Genomic DNA, 25,165 nt, shown 5'->3' on the forward strand with positions numbered 1-25,165 from the left:
TAATACATAAATTTTCTAAAGATAATAATTTTTTATTATTTTATTTGACAAAACGTTCTAGATATAATATACGTATATTATTTTCATTTTAGTTATAAAGTCTTTGAGAATTATAATCCGAAAAATCAACCCAAACCAACTCAGTGCTGACGTAGGTTCAGTTCTCATGGTTATGTTCATTCGACCCTGAACATTCGCCTGGTTCTGTAGGATTTTCTAGAGAATTAAGCCCAATTAATTCTTTTACCAAAGAGTAATCCTGCATTACTCACTTAGAATCTCAGATCCAATTTCAGAGAATCATTAAAAGCTCAAAGCTTAACCTAGTATGGGTGTCACCATTTTATCATAGTAATGAGACCGAAGGTCTTCCCCCAAAGTGACCTCACTTTGCCTTTGACAATTAGGTTGTCCCTTTGAACCAAGATATTGGGATCTCCTGTCATCATGATTGGGTTTCCTTTTCCTTGGCTTTATTTGCCATGGGCTTTAGCCCCATTCCTCTATGTCTTCTTTACTTGGTCCTTATTTGGTTAGCGGATCCACAATGTTCTCTTTAGACCTAACATGGCCAAATACTAATGACTCCAGACGAGAGAACTTGTCTAATGATATTATGTCGTCGACGTATATCTAGACTTACCATTGTACATCATATTATGTGCTCTACCAATATCAGATTGGTTATCACAATATACACATTTTGCAGACACATGCTTTATCCAATCAGGAATATCTTCCAAGAAGTTCCTTAGCCATTCAGCTTCTTCGCGGCATTGATCTAATGCAACAAACTCAGATTCCATCATGGATCTCGTTATCACAGTTTGTTTGGAGGGTTTTCAAGACACAGCCGCACCACCTAGAGCGAATCATATCCACTAGTGGCATTCACATCTTGAATATAAGATATCCAACTAGCAACAGTGAAACCTTCAATGACTTCAGGATATCTCGTATAGTGTAGACCGTAATCACGAGTGAATCGTAGATACTTTAGTACTCTCACGATTGCTTTCCAGTGTTCGGCACTTGGATTACTCGTATATCGAGCTAGTCTACTCACAGTGTAGGCTAAATCAGGTCTTGTACAACTCATCAAGTACATGAAACTACTTATCACTCTCGCATATTCAATTTGAGAGATTGTTTCTCCTTTATTCTTAGACAAGTGTTGAATAATATCTACCTGAGTTATAGAAACTCCATAATCGTTTTTTCCAAACTTATCTAGAATTTTATTAACGTAGTGTGATTAACCCATGATAATTTCATTAGGTGTTCGTGTAATCTTCATCCCCAAGATTACATCAACAAGTCTCAGATCTTTCATATCAAACATATAGTTTAATATATCTTTTGTGGATTGGATCATGCGATCATTGCTTCCAACAATGAGCATGTCATCTACATATAAACACATAATCACATAACTATGTTTATTGTTGTTAATATAAACACATCTATCACACTCGTTGATCTTAAAACCATATGACATCATAATAGTGTCAAATTTCTCAAGCCATTGCTTTGGAGCTCGGTTAAGGCTATAAAGCGATTTGACTACCTTACACACTTTCCTTTCTTGCCCAAGCACGATACAACCCTCAGGTTGATCTATATAGATCTCTTCCTCAAGATCTCCATTAAGGAAAACAGTTTTTACATCCATTTGATGAATTTCAAGATTGCGTAATGCAACAATTAAAATTATCAACATAGTAGATGTTATTCTCGTCACGGGAGAATAAGTATCAAAGTATTCAAGATCATGTTTTTGTCTTTAACTTTGATTACAAGTCTTGCCTTATACTTATCAATAGTGCATCTTCCTCGTGTAGATTCACTTCTAGCGAAGTTTTACTTCCAGGAGGAAGATTAACCAACTCCTAAGTATGATTTTGCATGATAGAGTCTATTTCACTTCCTATGGCTTCTTTCCATAAGTGACCCTCAACAGAGTTCACAGCCTCCTTGTATGTTAGAGGTGTAACCTCGAGCATATAAGTTAGAAAATCATAGCCAAATGACTTTTCTACGCTTGCTCGTTTGCGTCGTCTAAGTCCCTGAGACTCTATCTCTTCTTCAGACTCTTCATCAATTTCTCGAGTTATTTCGTCAATATCCTCAAGAAATTGATTTGAAGAACTCAGTTCATCTTCCTTAGACTTATATACATGTTCGAAGAACAAAGCTTTTTTAGATTCCATAATTGAATCTTTGTGTATATCACGCAGTGGACATGGAATTTCCTAAGTCCTTGCCCCTCTACAAAACTGGCTCACCCTTTGGAACTCAAACCCTTTTGACCAAATTTGCTATATTTTTTTTTTTGAGGAAGCGTGGTCGGTGCCACGAAATATCATAAAAGCCCTCACGTATGGCGGAGGAAAACCGTGGTTACAAAAAAAGAATGAAACAGAAACCAACGGAAAGAAAACAGAAATAAACTCAAACAACCAGGGCCCTAGGAGGCCATGCGGGACCTCAACTCGCGATCATCGGCCCTGATGTCCTCTTCCGAACAAGGCGGGACTAAACCCAGCCAGGTCGAGGACGAGTGATGGTTAACCGCATAGCGCGCTAGGTTATGCGCAGCAACATTACAAAGACGAGAAATATGCATAATGCGAAAACCTCAAGCTCCCTCCCCTCTCTGAAGATGCGGTGCAAGATCGTCCCAAGATCTGTCGCCGGCGACACGCCCTCATCGATCATCCTCACCACCCCCAAGCAATCAGACTGGACCTCCGCTCTCCTACCACCGACGCTGCGAACTAGCTCTATGCCCTGGAGGACAGCATACGCTTCCGCAAGCTGGGGGAAGAATCCCCTAGCCAGGAAAAACGTCTGCGAGGCGATCACCTCTCCGGTGTGGTCTCGAACTATACAACCGACACCAAAGCCTCCACGGTCGCGAGCGAGTGCCGCGTCTACGTTAATCGAGAGGGTCCCGTCCAAAGGGGGGGTCCATCTGGGGGTCGTAGTCACCCTCGTGCTCGTCGGAGTCTCCCCAACCGTAGCCGCTCTGTACTCCTCGAGGAAGCTCACCGTCCACTGGACTAGCTGAGGCTGGCTCCAAGCAGATCTCCCGGCTAAGATGTTGTTCCTGTGGTTCCAAAGTTCCCAGATAATAGTAATGAAAAGCGCATGGAAACGAGGATAGCGTCGAAAACATCGCCATCTCTGAAAGGCGGAAGAATGTGGCCGAAGCCCACCTCCTTCCAGACTCTCCTGCTCCACCTGCAACCCCAAATCGCGTGGAAAACAGTCTTACTTGCCTCCTGACAAATAGGGCAGCTGTCGTCAGAGGTGATCCTCTTCTTGGCTAAGACTGCTCTGGTCGGAATCTGGCCTAAACAGACTCGCCAACAGAAGAGTTTCACCTTAGGAGGGGCTCTCAGCTGCCAGAACTTCGTCCACCACCTCTCCATCACCGTCGGATCTGAAGAGCTGGCGGCCGGAGTACTGACTCTCTCCATCGCAACACGGTAACCGCTCTTGACGGAGTACTCTCCGTTCTCAGTGAAATGCCAGCGAAGCATGTCAGGAATACCCTCACCACCACTCGGGATGCTCAAGATCGCCTCAGCGTCCTCCGCCCCGAACATCGATGTAATAAGATCGACGTCCCAACTACCGTCGGATCTCATAAGCTCAGCTACCCGCATATCGGGAGGAATCCAAGGGGGATCAATCCAAGTGGCAGGTCTGTCCCTGGGAACCCAACTGTCGCCCATAACAAACACAGACTCCCCGTCCCCGATCCGCCATCTCGAACCAGACTGAATGATCTCCCGGCCCCAGAGAAGACTGCGCCACATGGATGAGCTACACGAACCTGGATGAGCCGTCATAATATCTCCATCGGGGAAGTAGCTCAGTCTAAAAACACGGCCTACCAGACTATCCGGTCTCCTGAGAAGTCTCCAGACACTCTTAGCCAGAAGGGCCTGGTTGGACTTCTCCAGATCTCTGAAGCCCATCCCTCCCACTGACTTGTGCCGCGTGAGGTCCTCCCACTTGCACCAGTGGATTTTCCTCGTCGCCGTACCACCCCCCACCAGAATCTGGCAATTGCCGAATGGATGTCCCTAATCAAACGCAGTGAGATCTTGTGGCAAGAGGCCACGTAGCTGGGAATAGACTGAAGGACGGACTTAATGAGAACCTCTCTGCCAGCCTGCTAGAGGGAGAGACCGTTTCAACTCTTAATCCTCTCCCAGACACGGTTTCTCACAAACTCAAAAAACTCTGTCGTCCTCCGACCATTCAATCACAAACCAAATTTGCTATATAAGCTCACACAAAGTCCATATATCTCTTCCACTCTTGTATGTACACATTCAATCACAACACTTTCATGATTATTTTTTTTAATTTATAATTATTAGTATTTTTCAACACACTTTGATCATCAATTTCTCATTCAATGTAACATTGATTTTGACAAATAAATATTTAATTTTATACCCGTCGCAACGAGAAATAAAAATATTGTGGAATAATCAATTCCGATAAGTGAACTCCACTCAAATGTTAACCACAAACTAGTCACACAAATTGTAATAAATACTCCTTATTACAATATTTCCAACATAAATTAGTTGGAAATATTTTTACCTAATATTTTAAGCTAAACAAATTTACCCTAATACAAAATACTCATTATTATATATATATATATATATATATATATATATATATATATATATTAAAATTGTGACAGTGATGGGCATAACATATCATAACATAACAGTGGTGGCGTGGTATACATACACAGATGATGTATTATATATGCATACGAAAGGAATGCATGACTTTATTGCCACTGCAGTCAAACTCCAGCTTTTGTTCCCATTTAAGTCCTTATTACCCAGCAGCAGCAGAGCAGCGTCTCTGCGTGTCTCTAGTACTCTCTACTGCTATTCCTTTCGTTTCTCTAGCCGTGTCTTCTGTTTTCCTTCTCTGTCTCTGTCTCTCTCTCTCTCTCACTCTCTGTTGTGTACCTTACCTTTATGTTTCCTTCCACGCATTTGTTTTCTTCCATCATGTAAATTATTTTCGCTTTTTTTTTTTTCCTGCTTTAAATAATACTTGACCTCTCCTTTACCCAATCCTGTGTAAAAAGCTTGAATAGCTCTCCGTATTTCTTTCTCGTATTTTCAAAGCTTTGATATTGACTATTGAGGGAATGGAGGGCAGTGATTCGGTGGGGACGAAGACGTGCAGGAGGCACAGGGAAGCGGAGAGGAGGCGCAGGCAGCGGATCAACGCCCACCTGGCCACTCTCCGCTCACTCCTCCCAAGCACCACCAAGGTTTCTCTTTCTGTCCCGAGGGAGGGCACTTCCGTAATAACACCAATGTCGTTTCTAAAAACACACTATGTCGTTTCTTTCTTTCTTTGTTCATCAGACGGACAAGGCGTCGTTGCTGGCGGAGGTGGTGCAACACTTGAGGGACCTCAGGAAGAGGGCGGCCGACGTGGCGCTCCGTGATTGGGGAACAGAAGCGGGCCAGGTAGTCGACGAGCTGGGTGGGGAAGAAGACGACGGGGTTCGGCCTTTCAAGGTCGTCGTGGAGAATCGGCCCTTGGGCTCTTTGGGGCTCGCACACTCAAAACGCGCTAAGATCTGTGGCTCTGTTAGTGACAACGACGATTAGTGCTTTAATTCGGTAATTCCAGTATGAAAGTAAAAAAGCTGAAAATTCAGTCCCTTTTTTTTTAACCTCTTTTTATATATATTAAAAAAAATCGATGAACTAAAATTAATTGAGTATTTATTTTAGATTATATAAAATTACGTTTTTTTTAACCACTTTAGGAAATAAAACAAATTCAAATAAAATGAAATTACATATACGTTATTGAAACAATTTTTGAATAGGAAACAAAAGATATATGTTAACCTTGTAAAAATAATTTCGATTATAGGTTAACTATTATTATAACTAATAAAATTATGTGAATAATAAGTGAAGTAATATAACTAATAGCTTTATATATGTTATTTGCTTTCATGTATGGGAAAGCATAATGGAATGAATGAGTATGAATATTTGTCACCTTATTTATTCCAAGCTTTTCCAGACCACGTACTACCTATTCATTTGTCCTTGGCTTTTATTGGCCTTTTATTTTATATATGTAAACTAATCAATTCTGAGAAGAAGGAAAAAAAAATCATTTAGTGACTACTTGATTAAGTTCATTTTTGTTTGCTCTACGAGAAATGTCATATTAAGTTCACTTTCGTGAATTTGTTCTACAAGAAGGGCCATATCGTGTATCTATCGCCACTACTTAAGCACCATCACTAAACAAATTCAAACCTATTTGTATTTGCAGCTAAATTTTCGTACGTAAAAGTACGTAGTCGCTCAAGTAATAAAATCATAAGAATGAGTCGATTTCACGAGAACTAAGTTTAACCGAGAATAAAATTAACTAACAACGAACTGAATTAAAATTGTAACAAAGGTGATTATAAACTAAACTAAACTATTGAAATAAATAAAAGCAAATAGACGAGGGATTTACGGTAGTGAGAAGGCAAGGGAAAATATTTTACAAGTCTCTCCTATGTTTGAGATTCTTAGAACTAAGCTCGTTTTGAACACTCATACTTTACTAATCACGCTCACGTGGTTCGCATCGTGAAATGTCTCTAAGGCACCTAACAACCTAAGTCTATGCGAGACTATTATCTTTCGATCTCAAGTCCTAAAAACATGACTACCGTACTACACTCGGGGCCGGGATGCACACGGCTCTCTAACAACCTAGGCTATCTCCAACCTCTAAGAATCCATTATGGGGATTTAATTCTTTTGCACAACCAATTCAACCTTACGCAAGCATCAAATCAGTTCAAACATCAAGCATGGGGTAGCTAATCACATCCAATCATTAAACACGGAATTAAATCAAACAACGCAATATTGAAATGAATGTATACTTCAATTTCATTAAAAAAAACGAATTCATAACCATAATTGAGTCAAGCTATACCATAGCCCTTAAAGATGCGAATAAGTTCATGGTGACGAGAAGAACGAACGGAAAGATTAAATAAACAAAAACAATGGAAAACAAACTAAATTCAACTTTCATAAAATCAACGGAAGTTCCAAAGACAATCACAATTTTTATTCTTCTTATCTCCCAAACGTTTCTTCCAAACACGCCAAACAAGAAAAAACTCCAAACTAAGAGTAATGAAAATATGAGATTTTAGGATTTCAAATCATCTAAGTAGTTTTTGTAGGCATTTTTCGGAGCCTCGTGAGCTCTTGGATAGGATCCAAGGGCTGCGATTACAATTAAAACGAGAAATCTGGAGTGCTGAAATCGTTGCTTGTGTGGCGCAAAAAGTCTATGTGGCACACAACTTTTTTGGGAAGCTCTATGCGGCACAAACATCTCTCAAGAGGTTTTGTGTGACGCACAAAAAAGTGGTGCGCCGTGTACATCATTTTGAGCCTCGAGACGTTTAAATTTTTTTTGAGAAATTTCCTAGACTCCTCAGTGTTGCCACGTGCATCCCGTATGCTCGGATTACTTCCATTAGGTCCAGAACTATATAGGAAAAACTCCAAACAACGATTAAAACACTTGAGAATAGACAAAGTCTCAACGTCGTGATCACTACCACAATGAGCTTATATACTTGACTGAGATTGGTTAGGGATAATGCATCATTTTTCACCGTCGGAAAATGACCCACTAAAACAAAAACTGACACATGGAATGGATGACGAGACTAGACCATAACATGAGTCCTAAGGTAAAGAGCCTTCCCAACCCCATCAAGGAGGTCATCGGGTTCTTGACACACCTGCCATACCCTCGCCGCCCACTTGCCGCCTTGGGCAAATCACAAACCTATACCACAAGCTTATCACACATTGACCCGGTCTGACAACCCTTTCCACGCGCTTGCCACGCCTTGACTTGGCCCGACAACCCTTACCATGCGTTTACCACACCTTGACCCGGTCCGACAACCCTTGCCACACACTTGCCACGTGCTTGCCATGCCACATTCCGAGCCGGTCAACACCATTGCCGGCCCTGCAAGCCTTTCTATGTGATTGCCACATAACATCTCGGGTCGGTCAACACCTTTACTGGCCCGGGATGGCTTGCCATGTCATGACTCGGGCCTGACGGCACCCCTGGCGGCTTGGCAGTGGTGCCACATGCCAGACGGCACCCCTGGCGGCTTGGCAGTGGTGCCACATGCCAGACGGCATACTTGTCGGCCTGAGATACATTGCCACACCAGTGTTCGGGCCGACCAACCTCTTTGCTGGCTCGACACATTTGCCTTTGCCTCAATCCGGGCCGGCAGCCCTTTGCTGGCCTGAAGAAACTTGCCTTTCCACTAATCCAAGTTGGCCTTGCACCTTGTCGGCCCGGAAACATTTAACTTTGTCCCAGTCTGGGCTGGTCAAGCCCTCGTCGGCCCCCTAAGACCTTGCCACATTATTGTCCGGACCGGCCAACCTCATTGCCGGCTCGGCAACCCTGTCTCAGCCAATATCTGGGCCGGCCAAATCCTTACCAGCACGGAAATTTCCATTCCAGCCCCAATCCGGGCCGGCTAAGCCCTTGCTGGCCTGAGAAACCACGCTTTGCCCCGAATCCGGGCTGGCCAACCTCTTGCTGGCCTGGATTGCCTTGCCCTTTCACCCAATCCGGTCCAAAATCATCCATATCATTTCTCTCTAGAATTGGAGGAAATTCACTCTATACATAACTTCTCACATTTTCACTCACTTACACTTTATGGCATCATAAATGTCTCATTATCAACCCTCTTAAAGTGAGTAGGGGCTTGTTGAAACCATACTCACAACATCCTCACTTTACGTAGAGGAATATTTCATTCTTCGTTCATTATTTGCCTAGTTCTCCACCTTGGCTTAGGAAAAGAAGCAAGAATGAGTCAAGCCATCCAACTCAAGGATGGAAGCCACTCAGAGATTTGACATCACCTGGAACCACTCACCTAATGACCTTATGAGATCTTGGCCTTTCGAGCTTGCCCTCATCCGCTTCGAACCCTTTGCGACCAAAGGAAGTTGTCTCTAGCATCAAGATCGCCTACCCCGAAGAACCTTGGAAATAGACATCTTGTGGATGAAGAATGGCAGTGAAAGGTTCTTGTAGAAACATTGGTCCGATGAGCATTAGAGGCGGAGAACATCAACACAATCATGGAAGATGTCACCCCAACCAACTGGATAACCCCGATAAAAGAGTACCTCTTCCGGGACAAGCTACCAGTGGCCCCGTCTGAAGCCAAACGGATTAGATGGCTCGCGACCCGGTGCACCATGTAGGGGGGACGTCCTATACAAATGATGATTCTCACAACCACTCCCCCGATGCCTCGAGGGAAGCCATCAACGTCCTCCTAGAAATCCACAGAGGAATATGTGGCAACCACTCCGGGGACAGTCCCTGATGCAAAAAATCCCAAAATAGGGATACTTCTAACCGACGATCAAAATAGACACCCACGACTTAGCACTAAAGTGCGATAAGTGCCAGAGATTCTCACATGTCTTGAGACAGCCTCCAGCTCCTCTATGGTGCTTGCCAACGGCTGCCTGCCCGGCAAACGGTGCTTCACCATCGTAGTAATTGACTACTTCACCAAATGGTTCGAAGGAGATCCCATGTCCACCATCATCTAGGCAAATATGACCAACTTGATGTGGAAGTCGATAATATGTTTCCATGGCATCCCAACTTCCATCATCACAGACAGTGGCTCCCAATTCGACAACAAAAGGTTAATGCAAATATGTGAGCAGCTAAAGATCAGCAAATCCTTCTCCGCACCACGACACCCTTAGAAAATGGGTAAGTCGATGCCATGAACAAGACAATCAATGAAAACTTAACAAAGAAGCTGGAAGAGAAAAATGAGGTGTGGGCTGACGAGCTCGTCCTCTGGGCATATCGAATGACCACCTGCACGGCTACGAGAGAAACTCCATTCTCTCTAACATATGAGGTGGAAGTTGTGGTCCCGGTGGAAGTCGAAGCACCCTGCACAGAGACTTTCAACGCGGAAATCAACAATGAAGCCCTCCAGATAGAACTCGATGTTACCGAAAAAAAAGAACCAAAGCCTTTGCCCGAATGGCTGCACAAAAAATGTATCATCGAGAGATATTACAACTCCAAGGTGAAAACGCGGCTCTTCGCCGAATGGAGTCTTGTCCTGCGAAAGGTGTTCCAAAATACTACGGAACAAGGTGTGAGAGTGCCCAAACCAAACTGGGAAGGCTCCAGAGTTAAGAAAATCATATGTGATGGAATGCATCTCCTCGATGAGCGGAAGGACTAGAGCTTAGGCGACCCTGGAACGCCGAACATCTCTGACACTACTATAAGAAAAAAGTTCTTGAACCGTCTCCCCAAACTCTCCAAAGTTAAAACATTTTCGCAAAACTTCTCATGCTCCTTAAAAAAGTGTTTTCTGTTCTTGCATTTGATTTACAAGTTTTTACTTTTCAACGAAGGCTTCCGAGCCATTTCATGTAAACTCGAATTTTAAGTACTACCGATGAGAGTTTAATGGGAATTAGTTTTTCATTTTGTCATCTTTCCCGCTTGGCCTCTTAAATTTTTCCATACCATTTTCAATTAAATTGCATAAAAAATGGGGGATTAATGGGTTAGTGAAGAAGCGCAAGAGAAAAAGCTTTTAAACTCAAAACTCAATATTTTCAAAAATAAATTTTCTAAAAAACACTTTGTCAAAAATATTTTCAAAGGTTCTACAAAAAAATTTACAAAACCTCGCTTTCAAAACTTTGACTTTGGAGAAAAACAGATCTAGAGAGATGCATCTAGGTCACACTCTCATGCCGGCCTCACCCGAAAGATCGCTCTAATTGTAGGACAGGTTCTGGCCACCGTATGTAAGGAGCGACCGAATATACTCGGGCGGGAGTCGAAGAACGCACCCATGAAGCATATGAGATATGGATGGTCACAAACTCTTTTTGGCCTCGCAGGAAAGGTCACTCTTATCGCAGGACAAGTTTTGGCCACCGTACGTAAGGAATGGCCGCATATACTCGGCGGAATTCGAATGATGCACCCGTAAAGCATACAAGCTAGGGATGGTCACACACACTTTTCGGCCTAGCTTAAAAGGTCGCTCTTATCGCGGGACTAGTTCTTGTCACCTCACATAGGGAACGGCCATACATACTCTAACAGAAGGACACATACGCGAAGCATACGAGCCAAGGATGGTGAACAAAATTTTCAAGCCTCGCCAGAAAGACCGTCCTCATCGCGGGATAAGGCTCCGACCACCGTACGTAATGGGCATTCAGACATACGGGCGAGATCCAAAAGGTGGTCCTTATTGCGGGGACACAAAACTGATAAGATGACACAAAAACCGAGACGATGACATGGATATCGAGGAGGGCGACGAAGAATCTTAGTGACATGGAAACAAAGAAGATGCCACAAAATCTGAGAAGACGACACAGATATCGACGATTCTCGGTGACATGGAGACCAAGAAGATGATACAGAAACGGAAAAGACACGGATATCGAAGAGAGTGATAAAGATTCTTGGTGACACTTATGTCGAGAAGATGACAAGAAAATTGAGAAGACGACACAAAAACCAAAAACTGTTGGGAATATTGCCCACTTGAAGATAATGAATAAATGATTACTAAATTCGATAATAAGATTACTTTATTAGCATTATATGATTAGTGAGTTGATTTCTAAACAATCAGAATCAATAACAACTATCTTCCATAGCCTCCGTATTAAACTGAGTCACGTGCTGGACACCTGAGTTTGGGTGGTGAGCTAAAACAAGGTCGATGACTGATATACGCTTGGAAAGCTATATCTAAAGTCATATATGTGGAACACATATGTGAAGGCTGATCACTATGTGGGAGCATTCTACACTTGTGGTAAGTGTACGACTTGGACATGTCTTGGTTGTAGTTGTGTCGTTTAAGGACCGTTACGACACACTAACCGAGGCCGCTATGATGGTCACAGTGAGACTTGATCTGAATCCTGAAGTGATCATGGACACTGAGTCATTTTACTGAGCTCTTTGACTCATTCGCTAAAAGGCTATCCATGCTAATCACAGCTTATGTCTTGGGAGTCTTTCAGAGCATGATTCGAGTGGGAAGTGATTTATAGATACGGAATCCAGCCTTCCTGAAAGAAGGTTAATGTTCACTCACCTAAGGGTTGATCCCATAACCGATAGATTGCTAGCACTTTCGAAGTAAGTAACGTTCGAAAGAATCTTTCGCCGGGGAAGCAACAATGCTTAGGGCTGATATGTATCAAGAGAAGTATAACGGAAAAATTGACTTCTCTTGACACGGGTTGAACCTGGAGGATCTTGATCACGACCTGACTATATCAGTGGACACTCGTCACGATGAGTAAATATAATTCTAGTATTAAAGGAGAGTTCAGTCTTGGCTTACAAGGTGGAGTATTTGACCAAGATTAGACGAATCGATGGAAAAAGAGAAAGGGCTATTTCGTCTTTTTCATCGGATTTGTTAAGCTTCTATTACTAGGTTCATAGTCCCCGATTCGGCTCTGATAAAGGCGGAAAGAACTTTCATATAATAATGTTTATCATTATTAATCTCACTTGCTGTAATTGTGATTGACATGATTAATTCTGGAAAACAGGTATTCGCAGAATTAAATAAATATTTATGGTAGAATTGTTTATTTATTGTTTGATCAAGTAAATAAACAATTATTTATTATTTGTTTATTGTTGGACCAAGTAAATAAATGATTAATTGAGTTTTAAGCAATTGAGTCTTGCACACATGGAAAAGTCGAATTAGGTTTTTTGGCACTAGGATTTGCGCAAATCTCCTTTGCCGTGTGCCATCAAGTTCGAAAATTTCAAAATTGGTATTTACCAATATTTTCTCTTTAGTTGTTTAAATAAAGGAGATGGAATAATATAAGATATTGTCATATATTCTCTCCTTATTTAAAGGAAAGTATTTAGGAGAATATATGAGAATATATTTAAAGGAAATAATATATTCTCCTTTATTATCTCACTAAATAAAATATTATCTATTTAAATAGAGAATAATATCCCATAGATATTGATCTGGTGGATGAGAGAAAAAGTAGGATTCACTTGTTGAGATCCAATGGCCTAGATTTAATCCACTAGTGTGAACACAATAAAATGAAATAAAATATTCCTGGAAGATTACATGAATATCTCATTTTACTACTATAAATAGGGGTTCATGAGAAGGCAAAAATAAGCAATTAATTTGTGAAAAATCCGTGCATTCTAGCCTCCCTTGGCCGTGCACTTCTGCCTCTCCCTCCCCTCGGAAATTCGTTTCCATTCTTAGTAAAATAAGAGCGAGATCTCGAAACACCTAGTTTCGTGATCTAGTGAGATAAAGACTGTGCTCACTCATCTTTCTTATTCGCCTCGGAGATTACGTTTCGGAAGACTAAGGTGTCATCCTCGAGTCCTTCATCAAGATGACGCAAGGAGTATGCGATTGGTTTAGGAGCGTTCTGTAGCTGAACCGAAAATCAATGTAAGTATTCATTTTTCTTCAAATCGGTTGCTTGATAAATATGCTCTCATGAATTAAATTAATTAAACATAACTAGATCCTGTTAATTATAATCATAATTTAATTAGCTTATGATCAGCGTAATTTATTATTTTTCCGCATTAATATGGTTATATGAGAGAATCATCTTCAACGAGTCGTATCAGAGCGATTATTCGTGTCTGATACGCGCTTGATTCCCCAATAAAAACACGAAACAAATATCGATGAAAATAACTAAGATTCTCACTAATGCAACAATTGAGAAAATACACGGATATCAAGAAAAGCGAGGAAGATTCTCGGTGACATAAAAACCGAGAAGATACATAGTTATCGATGAGAAGAACGAACATTCTCGGTGACGCGAAAACTAAGAAGATATGCAACTACGGAACAATAATATTATATAGGTTTCATACACGACAAGTCGTACATAAATTTGGAGGGTTAATGTTAATGCATGAATTTTCGCTGCCAGAAAATGATCCCCGAATAGCAAAAATGACACGCGGCATGGATCTTTAGGTGAGACCATGACTGAGTCCCAAGACGAGGAGCATTGTCAACCCAATCAAGGAGGTCGCCGAGTCCTTGACAAACCTGCCACACCATTGCTGCCTACTTGCCGCCATGGGCAAAGCACTTGACGAACCGAAAACCACCCCACAAACCCAATACCACAAGCTTACCACACCTTGACCTGGTTTAGAAACTATTTCCACGCACTTGCCACGCCTTGACCCATCCCGGAAACCGTTTCCACAAGCTTTCCACATCTTAACCCGGTCTGTCAACCCTTACCACACGCTTGCCACGCCTTGGTAACCCTTGCCACGCCACGTTCTGGGTAGGTCAGAACCCTTGCCAAGTGCTTTCCACATCATATATCGGGTCGATCAGCACTTTTGCTGGCCCAGTATAGCTTGCTATATCATGACCCGGGCCAGACGGAATCTTTACGGCCAGGCAGGGCTTGCCACATCATAACTTGGGCCGGACGGCACACTTTTCGGCCGGGGAGACCTTACCATACCGGTGTCCAGGCCGGCCAATCCTCTTACCGGCCCGCAGACTTGCTTCTGCGCCAATCCGGGCCGGCAGCCCCTTGCCGACCCGGAGAAACTTGCCTTTTCACCAATCTGGGCCGGCCAGTCTACCTTTTCCCTAGTCCTTGGCTGGCCAAGCCCTTGTTGGCCTAGGAAACCAAGTTTTGCCCCAAATCTGGGCCAAAATATCCAAATGGCCCCTAAACCTTCTCTTTTGACCAAAACATCTTGGGTGAGCTCCACTGCTCACCCAAACACACCCTAACATCTAAAAAAACTCTATAAAAATCCCATCTTTCACCACATGAAGGGGAGACCACAATTTTCATACTAAAACTCTAGACAAATTCCTACTCAGCCTTTTTTTTTCTCATCTTTCCCATCACATAAAAAAACCATTATTCTCTCTTTTCACCCATCACCACCATCTTTTCTCCGTCTTCATCATCACATCAAAGTTATTCCATCCTTTTCGCACTAACTTATCTACCACAAATCTCCATATTTTCTCTACTTATCACCACCATTTCACACATATCTCCATTTTTCTCCACTTATCTACATCTCTTGCCTTCACCACCACAACAAAAAACCTATTTTTCACTACACTTCATTCAAGAGCACAACCAAGACCATTAAAAGAGTCACATTTTCCTTCATTTATCTCTACAATTGAAGGAAATTCACTTTCTACATAACATTTCATATTTTCACTAACTTAACTTTATGGCATCACATGTGTTATCAACCTTCACAAAGTGTCTAGGGGATTGTTGAAATCATACTTGCAAGCTCCTCACTTTACATAGAGGAATATTCCATTCTTGGTCCACTATTCTCCTATTTCTCCACTTTGCTTGAGAAAAGGAGCAGGGAGGAGTCATGCCATCTAACTTAAGAACAGAAGCCACTTAGAGATTCTTTATTGTTAGGAATATTGCCCACTAGAAGATGATGATTACAAAATAAGATAAGAAGTTACTTTACTAGCATCATATGATTAGTGGGTTGAGGTCTGATAACATTCAGAATCAATAACAACTATCATCCATAGTCTCTGTATCAAACTGAATCGCATGTTGGGCATCCGAGATCGGGCGGTGAACTAAAACTTGGTCGATGACTGATATGTGCCTGGAAAGCCTTATCTAAAGTCATATATGTGGAACACAAGTGAAGGTTGATCACTTAGTGGGAGCATTCCGCACTTGTGGTAAGTGTACGACCCGAACAGACCTTGCCTGTAGATGTATCGTTTAAGGACTGTTACGACACACTAGCCAGGGTCACAAATAATGGTCACAGTGACGCTTGATCTTAATCCTGAAGTGATCATGCACTTCTAGGTCGTGTTACCGGGTTCTTTGATTCATCACGTTAAAGGACAATGAAGGTTGAATAAATGGATGTTTTGGGAACTCGGGACATGATTGTAGAAGAAAGTGGTTTACAGATACGGAATCCAGCCTTTCTGAAAGAAGGTTAATGTTCTCTCACCTCATGGTTGATTCCAGAATCGATTGATTGTGCACACTTTCGAAGTTGGCTTATGTTCGGTTGAATCTTTCGTTGGGGAAGCAACGATGCTTAGAGCTTATATGTAACGAGAAAGGTATAACGGAACAAATTGACCTATCTCTATATGGGCAAAACTTGGAGGGTCATGATCACGTACTGACTAAATCAGTGGACACTTGTTACGATGAGTAAATATAATTCTAGTGTTAAAGGAGAGTTCAGTCTTAGCTTACACGGTGGAGTATTGACTAAGATTAGACGAGTCGATCGAAAAAGAGAAATGATTTTTTTCGTCTTTTTGATCGGATTTGTTAAGCTTCTACTACTAGGTCCATCGTCCTCGATTCGGCTTTGATAAAGGCGGATAAGAACGTTAATATAATAGTATGTATTATTATTATAATGATTCGGCTTTGCTTAAGAATTTAATTTAATTATTCGCTTTGGAATTCTCGGTTACTTTTTTATTCGGATTAATTTATTTAAGACTCATAATCATATTATTGAATTTTATTTCGTATTATTCTCGATACGAAAATACGCGAGTCTTGAATAAGTTTGACTTCCGAAAAACTAGAGAATAATAAATTAAATTCTCGAATTCCAAACCGACTCGAATCTAATCCCAACAACGAACCTTATCTTTTCAAAGTAGTGTCAAATCCAATAACTAACGAAGTTTCAACTTCTAGTTCTCTCGACACTTCAGGACGTGCTAAAGGTCTCAGGAAGCGTGTAAAGCAAAGGGTCATCCAGAATTCATCAAGTTCTCTGACGAACTATTCCGGGTAAGTGGAATTTAAGATAGAGGCGCCAAAGGGGAATGGTGCCTAGTAGAATAATTGTTTATGTTTATTCGTTTAATCCTAAAACCAAGAGAAACCCGCAGTTAGACAAGACGACTGAATAAGGCTTCGGCCACTAACTAATAAGATAATAAATGATATGGTTAAACGATTAGTGAGTTAAGAACCTTGAAGCCTTTAAACTATGTTAAGCTTCTGTAATAGGTTTCATCCCTATGTCCTGATGAGGAGGACAACAGGAGGAGGGAAGACAGTATCCTCCGGATTCAATCCCGAGAGGAACTATTCTAGGAGAAGGTCCAGCCTCACAGATGTCGACAACTCCTTCTAAAATACGTAAATAGCCATACAGTGGAATTACTAATGTTTATGATGGGCTTTATCCCGATAAGATCACCTCCTGTAATAGGATAGACAGGTAGAATGTAGACAGCTCCTGTAAAACGTAATGAACCCTTGTCGGCAATGTAGCGGGTGGCATTCCCAAAGGCCCTTTAATGGGAAGTCGATGGGTGGCTTCAAGTGAGTCGACGAGTGGTTTACCTTTCCTGAGGGGAATATGAACCCTGGATCAACCAGGGATTGGTGAGGGTTTGATGCCCTCCACCAAACGCGCGTTAAGGCCCTCCTACATGTGCTAGTGGATCCCAGACGTCAGAACTTCGGCCTTCCGAGGACTAGGCTCGAGTTCTCGGAATGGTTTACTCATCTCTTATGAACGGCTACGGACTGAAGTGTTGATTGGCCAGTCCACTGATGTAAGGCGCCGGGATGAGTGAGATAGATGAGTTCCTAGGAAATCGGTTGTTAGCCGGATTCCTATATGATTATGTGTTTGATTGTTTTAGAATCGAGTTCTAAAACTGGATATGTCTCTGTTAATTGAACGAGCTTTTGTTATCCTGATTGAATGATTGAACTTCTTTTTCTTCTGAATCTGTCATCTGCATTTATTATCCACAACCATGCATCTCATGTAGTGCTAGGTTAGATATCCTGCTTACTGAGTCAGTGCGACTCACCCCATAAATCCCTCTCTTTGTAGATAAAGGAAAAGCTCAGGCGAAGCAGGAGTGCTAGTCATGGTAGATCTCATGACGACCTGTGGCATATGAAGTGTCTTTTTGGGAAATGGGTATCAGGTTTTTGAAACCGAGCTTGTATGCTCATGAAAGTTTTATATAGTTTTTAAAAAAGAACTTTTATAATGTAATAACGTCTAGATAATCGGCCCGAAACTCTTTTTACGTTTTGAATTCGGTAAGCACGATTATGGGCCCGTGCTTACGAATAACAAGCTAGGATAGCCCGTACTTTTGTAACTCTTTTAAAAGCGAAAAATTTTACCGGTTTTTCAGCGGACTAGCTCTAGGAACCCTTGTTATTCCTTATATGTAAATTAATTTTATTTCCGCTGTTGTTTAATAAACGTTTTGTAAATGACGTTTGAAAATGTTTTATGTTCATTTCGCTCAAAAATATAAATGGTTATGAAAATGTTATGGGAAAGGTCGCGTTCCGAGGATGACGGGTGTCCAGCGGGTCGTGACAGCCACTACTGTAACACTGAAGGCCATTGGAAGAGGAACTGTCATTTGTACACAGCCGAGCTTGAAAAGAACAAGAAGAATGCATGCAATGTACCGAAAAATTCATGATATCCTAAAATTATTTTTGAGGATAATTATTCATGAGCATACTTCTATTCTTGTTGGAGAATAGATCTAGAGGAACACGATGGTGTTGGTGAGCTTGCTGAGCAATGTCGGATTCAAGCCCGAATTATTGAGAAGCTCATGCTCCAGCTCAAGATCTAAAATTTCCCGCTAGTTTTATTACTTTCATATTTGGATTTATTTTTGAACATAAGAGTTGTGTCACAAATAATCCGAGATTTTCTGGACTGTAGTTTTTTATGACTATTCCAGATAGGATGAATCTTTTCTTTCTTTATGTTTTATTACATTATTTATGAACATATGAATGTGTCATTAAATACTTCTCTACTCATTTATGAATTGCTTTAAATTGCCTTTATGATATTTGAATATGCATAAATGCTTAAGCCTTAATTTATATAGAATATGAAGGACCGTGTTTCCATTCATTAACTATATAGGTGCACAATATTATATTATCCGAGTTAATAATCTCTGTTAGAATTTTAATTAGCTTTTATTGCTTTATTAAAATCGCTATTATACATGTGTTTTATGAAATAATAAGTACTATTTAGAACTCTGGTAGTGTCTGAATAATTATCTCATATCGAAAAATGATTTGTATGATTAAGAGATAATAAGATAACACAACTTGAAAGTTAGTGTTGATGATACATTGATTGAGTGGAAGGATCTTTATAAGAACCTAGACACTCCAGTTCAATAACTAATTGGGAGCTTCCTTGAATGGAACATAGTCACTAGAATTGATTAATCTTTTATTGGATCCTAGTCACTAGAATCACATTATTGAGTGGGAGCATCCTTTAAAGGATTCTAGCCACGATTGTTCATTGAATTTAATGGGAGCATCTTTATAAGAATCTCGCCATTATTGAACAATATAATGAAAGCAATGTCCTTCATAGGACTGTTACCATCATTTATGATGGAATCCTTTAATATGGATTTATATTGCTATCATGACAATAATATGAATGGAAGTGTAATTAATTATTGACTTACCATAAATAATCAATTAATAAGTGGGAGCATCTTTAATTAGAATCTTGCCGCTATAGAACGAATTTAAAATAGCTTAATCCTTCACAAGATTTTATGCATCATTTATGATGAGATTCTTAAATGAATCTAATAAGCTGTTAAATCGTACAATAAATGAAAGTATGCATTACTTGCCATTAAGTAGAAAGCATCCATTAATGGATCCTTGTCTTTAATCATCAACAAAATCTTTCATTAAATGAAAGTATTGATCTTTAATAATAAAGATCAAGCTAACTTGTTTTAAGTCAATAAACCCTTATTTAGTAGATCAACCTATCAAGCTATTAGCTTGAAGGATTTGGGAGATCTATAAATTGAACAATGAATGTGTTCGAACAAGCGGATTGGTACTTAAGGGATTGAGCCCTTGAGAATATACATTGGCAACGATGTTGCTCTTTTCTCTGATACCACGAACCAGTTCATTTGGGATCTTATTTATAATAAGATGAACTGTCCTTTATGGAACATGTTATGTTGACTTTGGATCTAAGTAGTTACATACTACTGAACCTTTTATTAAAAGGTAGATCTTTAAAAGCGAACAAATAATCATGATGACTCTTGGATTTTTGTTCTAATCGATATTCTTGGAATGATCGATATGTGTTATTATTACACACGTGTCATTGAGAAAGTTATTACCGTTGTGTAATAGACTTAATGATGACACGATTGACTGAGCTAAAACAATTTATGAAACTTGAGGTTTAAAAACGACAAGCTCGTTCCATAAATATCTCAAACATACTTATTGTGATAAGGTATGAGCTCAAAGTTGAGGCTAAGGACATTGTCAATAAGTGGACTTATAAAGACTGAAGACGGATTTGTCAAAGCTTCAAGATTCAGTTCGTGAGCCCAACAAGTAAGTGTCTCTAAAACTTAATCTGAAATTTATCAGTTGCTTGCTCGCTCTCATACTTTAATAGTACACACAAGTAAATCTAGATTCTTGTTTAATAACCACCTTAATTAGCTTTCGAATAGCGTAATTAATTTCTGCACGGTTATTAGGGTGAATTAATCACCAACATGAAATGTATCATCACCGATGATCGGGATATCGTCGATGTAGATTATCAAAACGAGAATTTTTTCGTCAGAGCGCTTCTAGAAGAGAGAGCTGTATGAGCTATCTTTTAGGATATTGTACCTAGCCCTTGGGGCTTGTTTTAAGCCGTACAGAGCATGTTAGAGCTTAAAGACGTGGGTAGGCTTTGTTGAGTTTTCGAATCCATCTGGTTGACTCATGTAGACCGTTTCTTAAAGCACACCATTCAAGAGCACGTTGTTGATGTCGACTTGCTGGATGTCCTAGCCACAAGTCATGGCGAGGGTACGAATAACACGCACCGATAGAGTTTTGACCACTGGACTGAAAGTCTTGAAGTAGTCCACACCAATTGTTTGCTGTTGAAATCCCTTTGCCACTAATCGTGCTTTGAGTCGATCCAATAAGCCACATGTTTTCCTTTTTATCCTATGAACTCATTTGTTGTGAACCAAGTGCATAGTGTCTTCATAGGGAACAAAATCTCACGTCTCGTTGGATTTGAGAGCATTGAGCTCAACCTATATTGCATTAGTCCATCGAGGGTCCGAGATAGTTGTACAGTATATTGTTCACGTAAAAATCTAAGAAAGATGATTCCACATTGTAAACTCTAGGTTTGAAAATGCCAGGTTTGGCCTTGTTACCATTGAACGAGTTGGAGTAGCAGAAACAATATTTTGTTGACAATGTTGATTGGATGTTGTGACATGAATCATTGCACGTGACTCAGGAAAATTAGATGAAGATACAGGTGATGTGAAAGAGCTAGGTTCAGAAACAGGTTGTTTTGACCCAGGCCGTGAGTGTGTTGTGTTAGGTGTGGAGCTGTGAGTGGAATAGGAGGTAGTTGGGATAGGAAGCTCAACAAGTTGGTGTAGGGGATGTAAAATTTGCTAAATCAGTCTTGGTGACACATATGTTGGAGTTTTTAGGAAAGAGAATAGAATGTTGAAATTCTATTTTATTGAATGAGGCTTTTTTTACTATGTAAATACGACCTATGGGAATCAGACATCTGTAGCCCTTATGACGGGGTCTGTAGCCAAGAAAGAAGCATTTGGTGGTTGTTAAATGGAATTTATGTGGTTGATATGGTCTAAGGTGTGGAAACAGGCACAACCAAAGGTTTTGAGAAAATTGTAATTTGGTTTTCTCTGATTTAAGGCACTTTAAAATGGGAGATGTTGTTTATCACTAGTATAGAGAGTCTATTTATTATTTATGTGGCTGAGACAAATGAGTCCCACCAAAAGGTCAGAGGCAATTGAGCATGGGCTAAAATTGAAAGACCTGTTTCAACTATATGGAGATGTTTTCATTTAGTTTTTCCATTTTGTTAGTGTACTTGAGGACATGTATCTCTAAAGACGATTCCTAAGTTTTGGAGAATGGGTAGTAGAGGCATATACTCACCATTCCAATTTATTTGCAGAGTTTGGATTTTGGTATCAAATTGTCTTTTTATAAGAGCTTGAAATTAGGTAAAGAATTCTAGAGTTTCAAATTTGGCATTGAGAGGGTATATCCAAACAAAATGGCTAAAGTCATCTAGGAAATGGATATAGTACTTGTAGCATTCAAGGGATGAATATGGAGAATGGCACCATATATCATAGTGCACGAATTGGAATGGCTTTATGATTTTGTTAGTTGACAAAAGAAAATGAGATTGGTGTAACTTGCCATATTGACATGCATCACAGAACACAACATCTTTCACATAATATGGTACATTTATTGATTTCAGAACAATTTGTAAAACATTGTTACGAGGGTGTCCTAATCTAGCATGTCACATATTACCATTGCTAGTACTAGACACATACACAGATTTACAAGAGTTTGAACATGGTACAGACCAAGGATTAACTTACCGCTTACTGCTACCTTAGCGCGACCTCAATTTTACTGGTTTACCGTTTACCTTCCGTGGTAAAGCGTGATAAGAGTCGAAGGTTCACCAAAATTTATTATATATATAAATAAATTTATATAAATAAAATATGAGGTATCTGTGAAATTTGTGAATTTTTTTTTTTTTTTGGAATTTGATAAAATATTTGCGGAATTGTTTGCGGTATTTGAGAAATTTTCAAAAAATGAAGACATTTGCGGAATATACTCGAACCTCTATTGTGGGACTGCGGAATCTGCACAGAATTCGCAGTATTTAAAACGTTGGTAGTGAACATTTGATTTGACAACAGGTTTAGTATCAAAAGAAACAACATGTGAGATAACAGGTAACGAACTACCATTATCAACAACAAAAGACATGAAACAAGAATCAGAACATTCAAGGCTTGGAATTGAGAAGAAGTTGCAATATCCAGTTGATATAACCAATTTATAAGATTTTATGTGAGTAGGACTTGACGTGACTCCTCATCCTGTACAAGACAACAAGTATTGTTAAATACAATGAAAACACAGTTTTTTTTTTGTAAACTGAGAGATGCTCAAATAATATTTGGTTATACTTAGAACGTGAAGAATGTTTTGCAGTAATAAGTTCACATTAGCAAGTTCAGTTTGACATGTAGAATCACCAATTTCAGAGATGTTAAGTGAAGAACCATTACCTACAATCAGTTTTCCCTTGCCCTTGTAGTCGATCTTGTTGGTTTCCAGGTTGGATGAGCTTGGAGTGACGTGATTGGTGGAAACACTGTCAAATACCAAGACATATCCGCGGTTGGAGTGTTGGTAAAGGCCTAAGACTCGTCTTCAATCTCACAGTTTGAGTAGTTGAGAAATAGGTCTCGTTTGGTGTTCTGGATTGCGAGTTATTCTTTGAGTTGCTGCCATTTTTGTTGTTGAATTGTTTAGAGCCTGAGTAACTCACATCAACGTCATGGAAGCATTTGACAAAAATGTGACCAGCGCATCCGCACAATTGACAGATGGGTATATTTTCGATGTTTCCAAGGCCATAGCCGCGACCTTGACTTCGATTGTTGGAGTTTCCACCACGGCCTCGATAGGCCACATTAGTAGTGATCAAGTTTGAAATTTTGAGCCAATAGTGGTGTTGTATTGTTCAAGTCACATTTCGTGTGATTGTAACATGAAATGAACCTTCTGAAGTGAGAGATATTCTGTTGGAATTGATCTAGGGTTTAAGAAAAAGATTAAACGCTTCGGGAAGCGGCGGAATTTTAAAAAATTTCTTTTCAAGTAAAAACAGTTTTTACTAACCTAGACAAAGAGCAAGTACATGTAATTAAAACCTATTATGAGTATAGAAGTTTACTAACCTTTCTTGAAGCTTGAACTTTGTAGAAGCTTTTGGAAAGTTTGCAACGCTCGTCTCCTCGCAGCACGTCTCTCTTTCTTTCCTCGGCACCTCGAGCAACCACGATAGTTTCTATCACTAAATCACTCGAAATAAAAGGAATCAGTGAGTGGGCACTTTTAAACACTACGACTTAAGAACGAGTCTTGAAGTCACAGAGCTAAACTCTAGGTCAAATGAGGACCTAGGTGCCAAAACAAAATCGAAAATAAACTAGAGAGAGAGAAGAGTTCGGCCAAAGTTCTAGAGAGAGAGTCTCTCAAATCTCTTAAACTTGGATTAATGAAATGTGAGGAATGAGGCTCCTATTTATAGGAGGAGGATTACCTTCAAAAGGTAGTTTCCTCTTTTCCTATTGCCTTGCACGTCCAACATGCCTCATGAAGGCTTAGGATTTGTTTCCTCATTTGATTTCCTCTTAGTTGGCCGAAAATGCACTTTCCTTCTTAAGGAAATTTGTTTCCCCTTTTTCTTTTGGCAAGTATCTTCATACATCAATGCACAAAATAAACTCTCTTTCCCACTATGGCATGAACGAAATTCAGCCTTATTTTCCTTGGGTTGGACGAAATTTGAGCTTCTAGAAGGAGCTTCTAGATGTTTCTTCATTTGTTCATGACAACATAAGAAAAGCCCATTAAGAATTTTCAAGTAAAATTCTATGAAATGAAATTAATCCTCAAGGCCCAATTACACTAATATGGCTGAGTAATATTTATTTCATTTGTCATCATATGACAATGTCAAAAAAAAATTATTGACATTTTTTTTCGTCCTATGTCCAAAAAGACAAAAATACCCTTTTGACAATTTTCGTAAAACTGTCTCGTTCTTGTTTTGACTTAGCTTTCAGTTTAACTATTTCTACTCGATGTGATTCGTGACAGTGACCTCATGGACCCAAATGAACAAAGCTTGAGCTAAACACTTGGACTCAAAAGTTCACAAACCTTTTCCAAGTTTAGCTTAATGCCAACTGACTCCACTAAAGAGTTGACACTGAAAATCTCTCGATTCAAATGAATTTATTTTCTACTCAAGAATTCACCTAATTATAATGAGCGGATCCACTGAA

The 25,165-nt window shown here is 40.1% G+C and overlaps 2 protein-coding genes across 2 annotated transcripts; both read left to right on the top strand.

The window, feature by feature from the left end:
• Positions 1-5,136: 5,136 nt before the first annotated feature.
• LOC149390611 (transcription factor AIG1-like) lies at positions 5,137-5,726 on the top strand. The gene is made up of 2 exons (XM_089618509.1): positions 5,137-5,320; positions 5,418-5,726. The coding sequence occupies exons 1-2, from the start codon at positions 5,195-5,197 to the stop codon at positions 5,664-5,666; spliced, it is 375 nt and encodes a 124-aa protein (XP_089474635.1). The 5' UTR covers positions 5,137-5,194; the 3' UTR covers positions 5,667-5,726.
• A 4,163-nt stretch (positions 5,727-9,889) lies between these two features.
• Positions 9,890-10,366, top strand: LOC149390612 (uncharacterized). The gene has a single exon (XM_089619814.1). The coding sequence runs from the start codon at positions 9,890-9,892 to the stop codon at positions 10,364-10,366; it is 477 nt and encodes a 158-aa protein (XP_089475940.1).
• The last annotated feature ends 14,799 nt before the right edge of the window (positions 10,367-25,165 follow it).

The sequence above is a fragment of the Urtica dioica genome, chromosome 7, assembly GCF_054948205.1.
Source record: "Urtica dioica subsp. dioica isolate 48M chromosome 7, U.dioica_male_clone48M_v1_H2, whole genome shotgun sequence".
Taxonomy (NCBI): domain Eukaryota; kingdom Viridiplantae; phylum Streptophyta; class Magnoliopsida; order Rosales; family Urticaceae; genus Urtica; species Urtica dioica.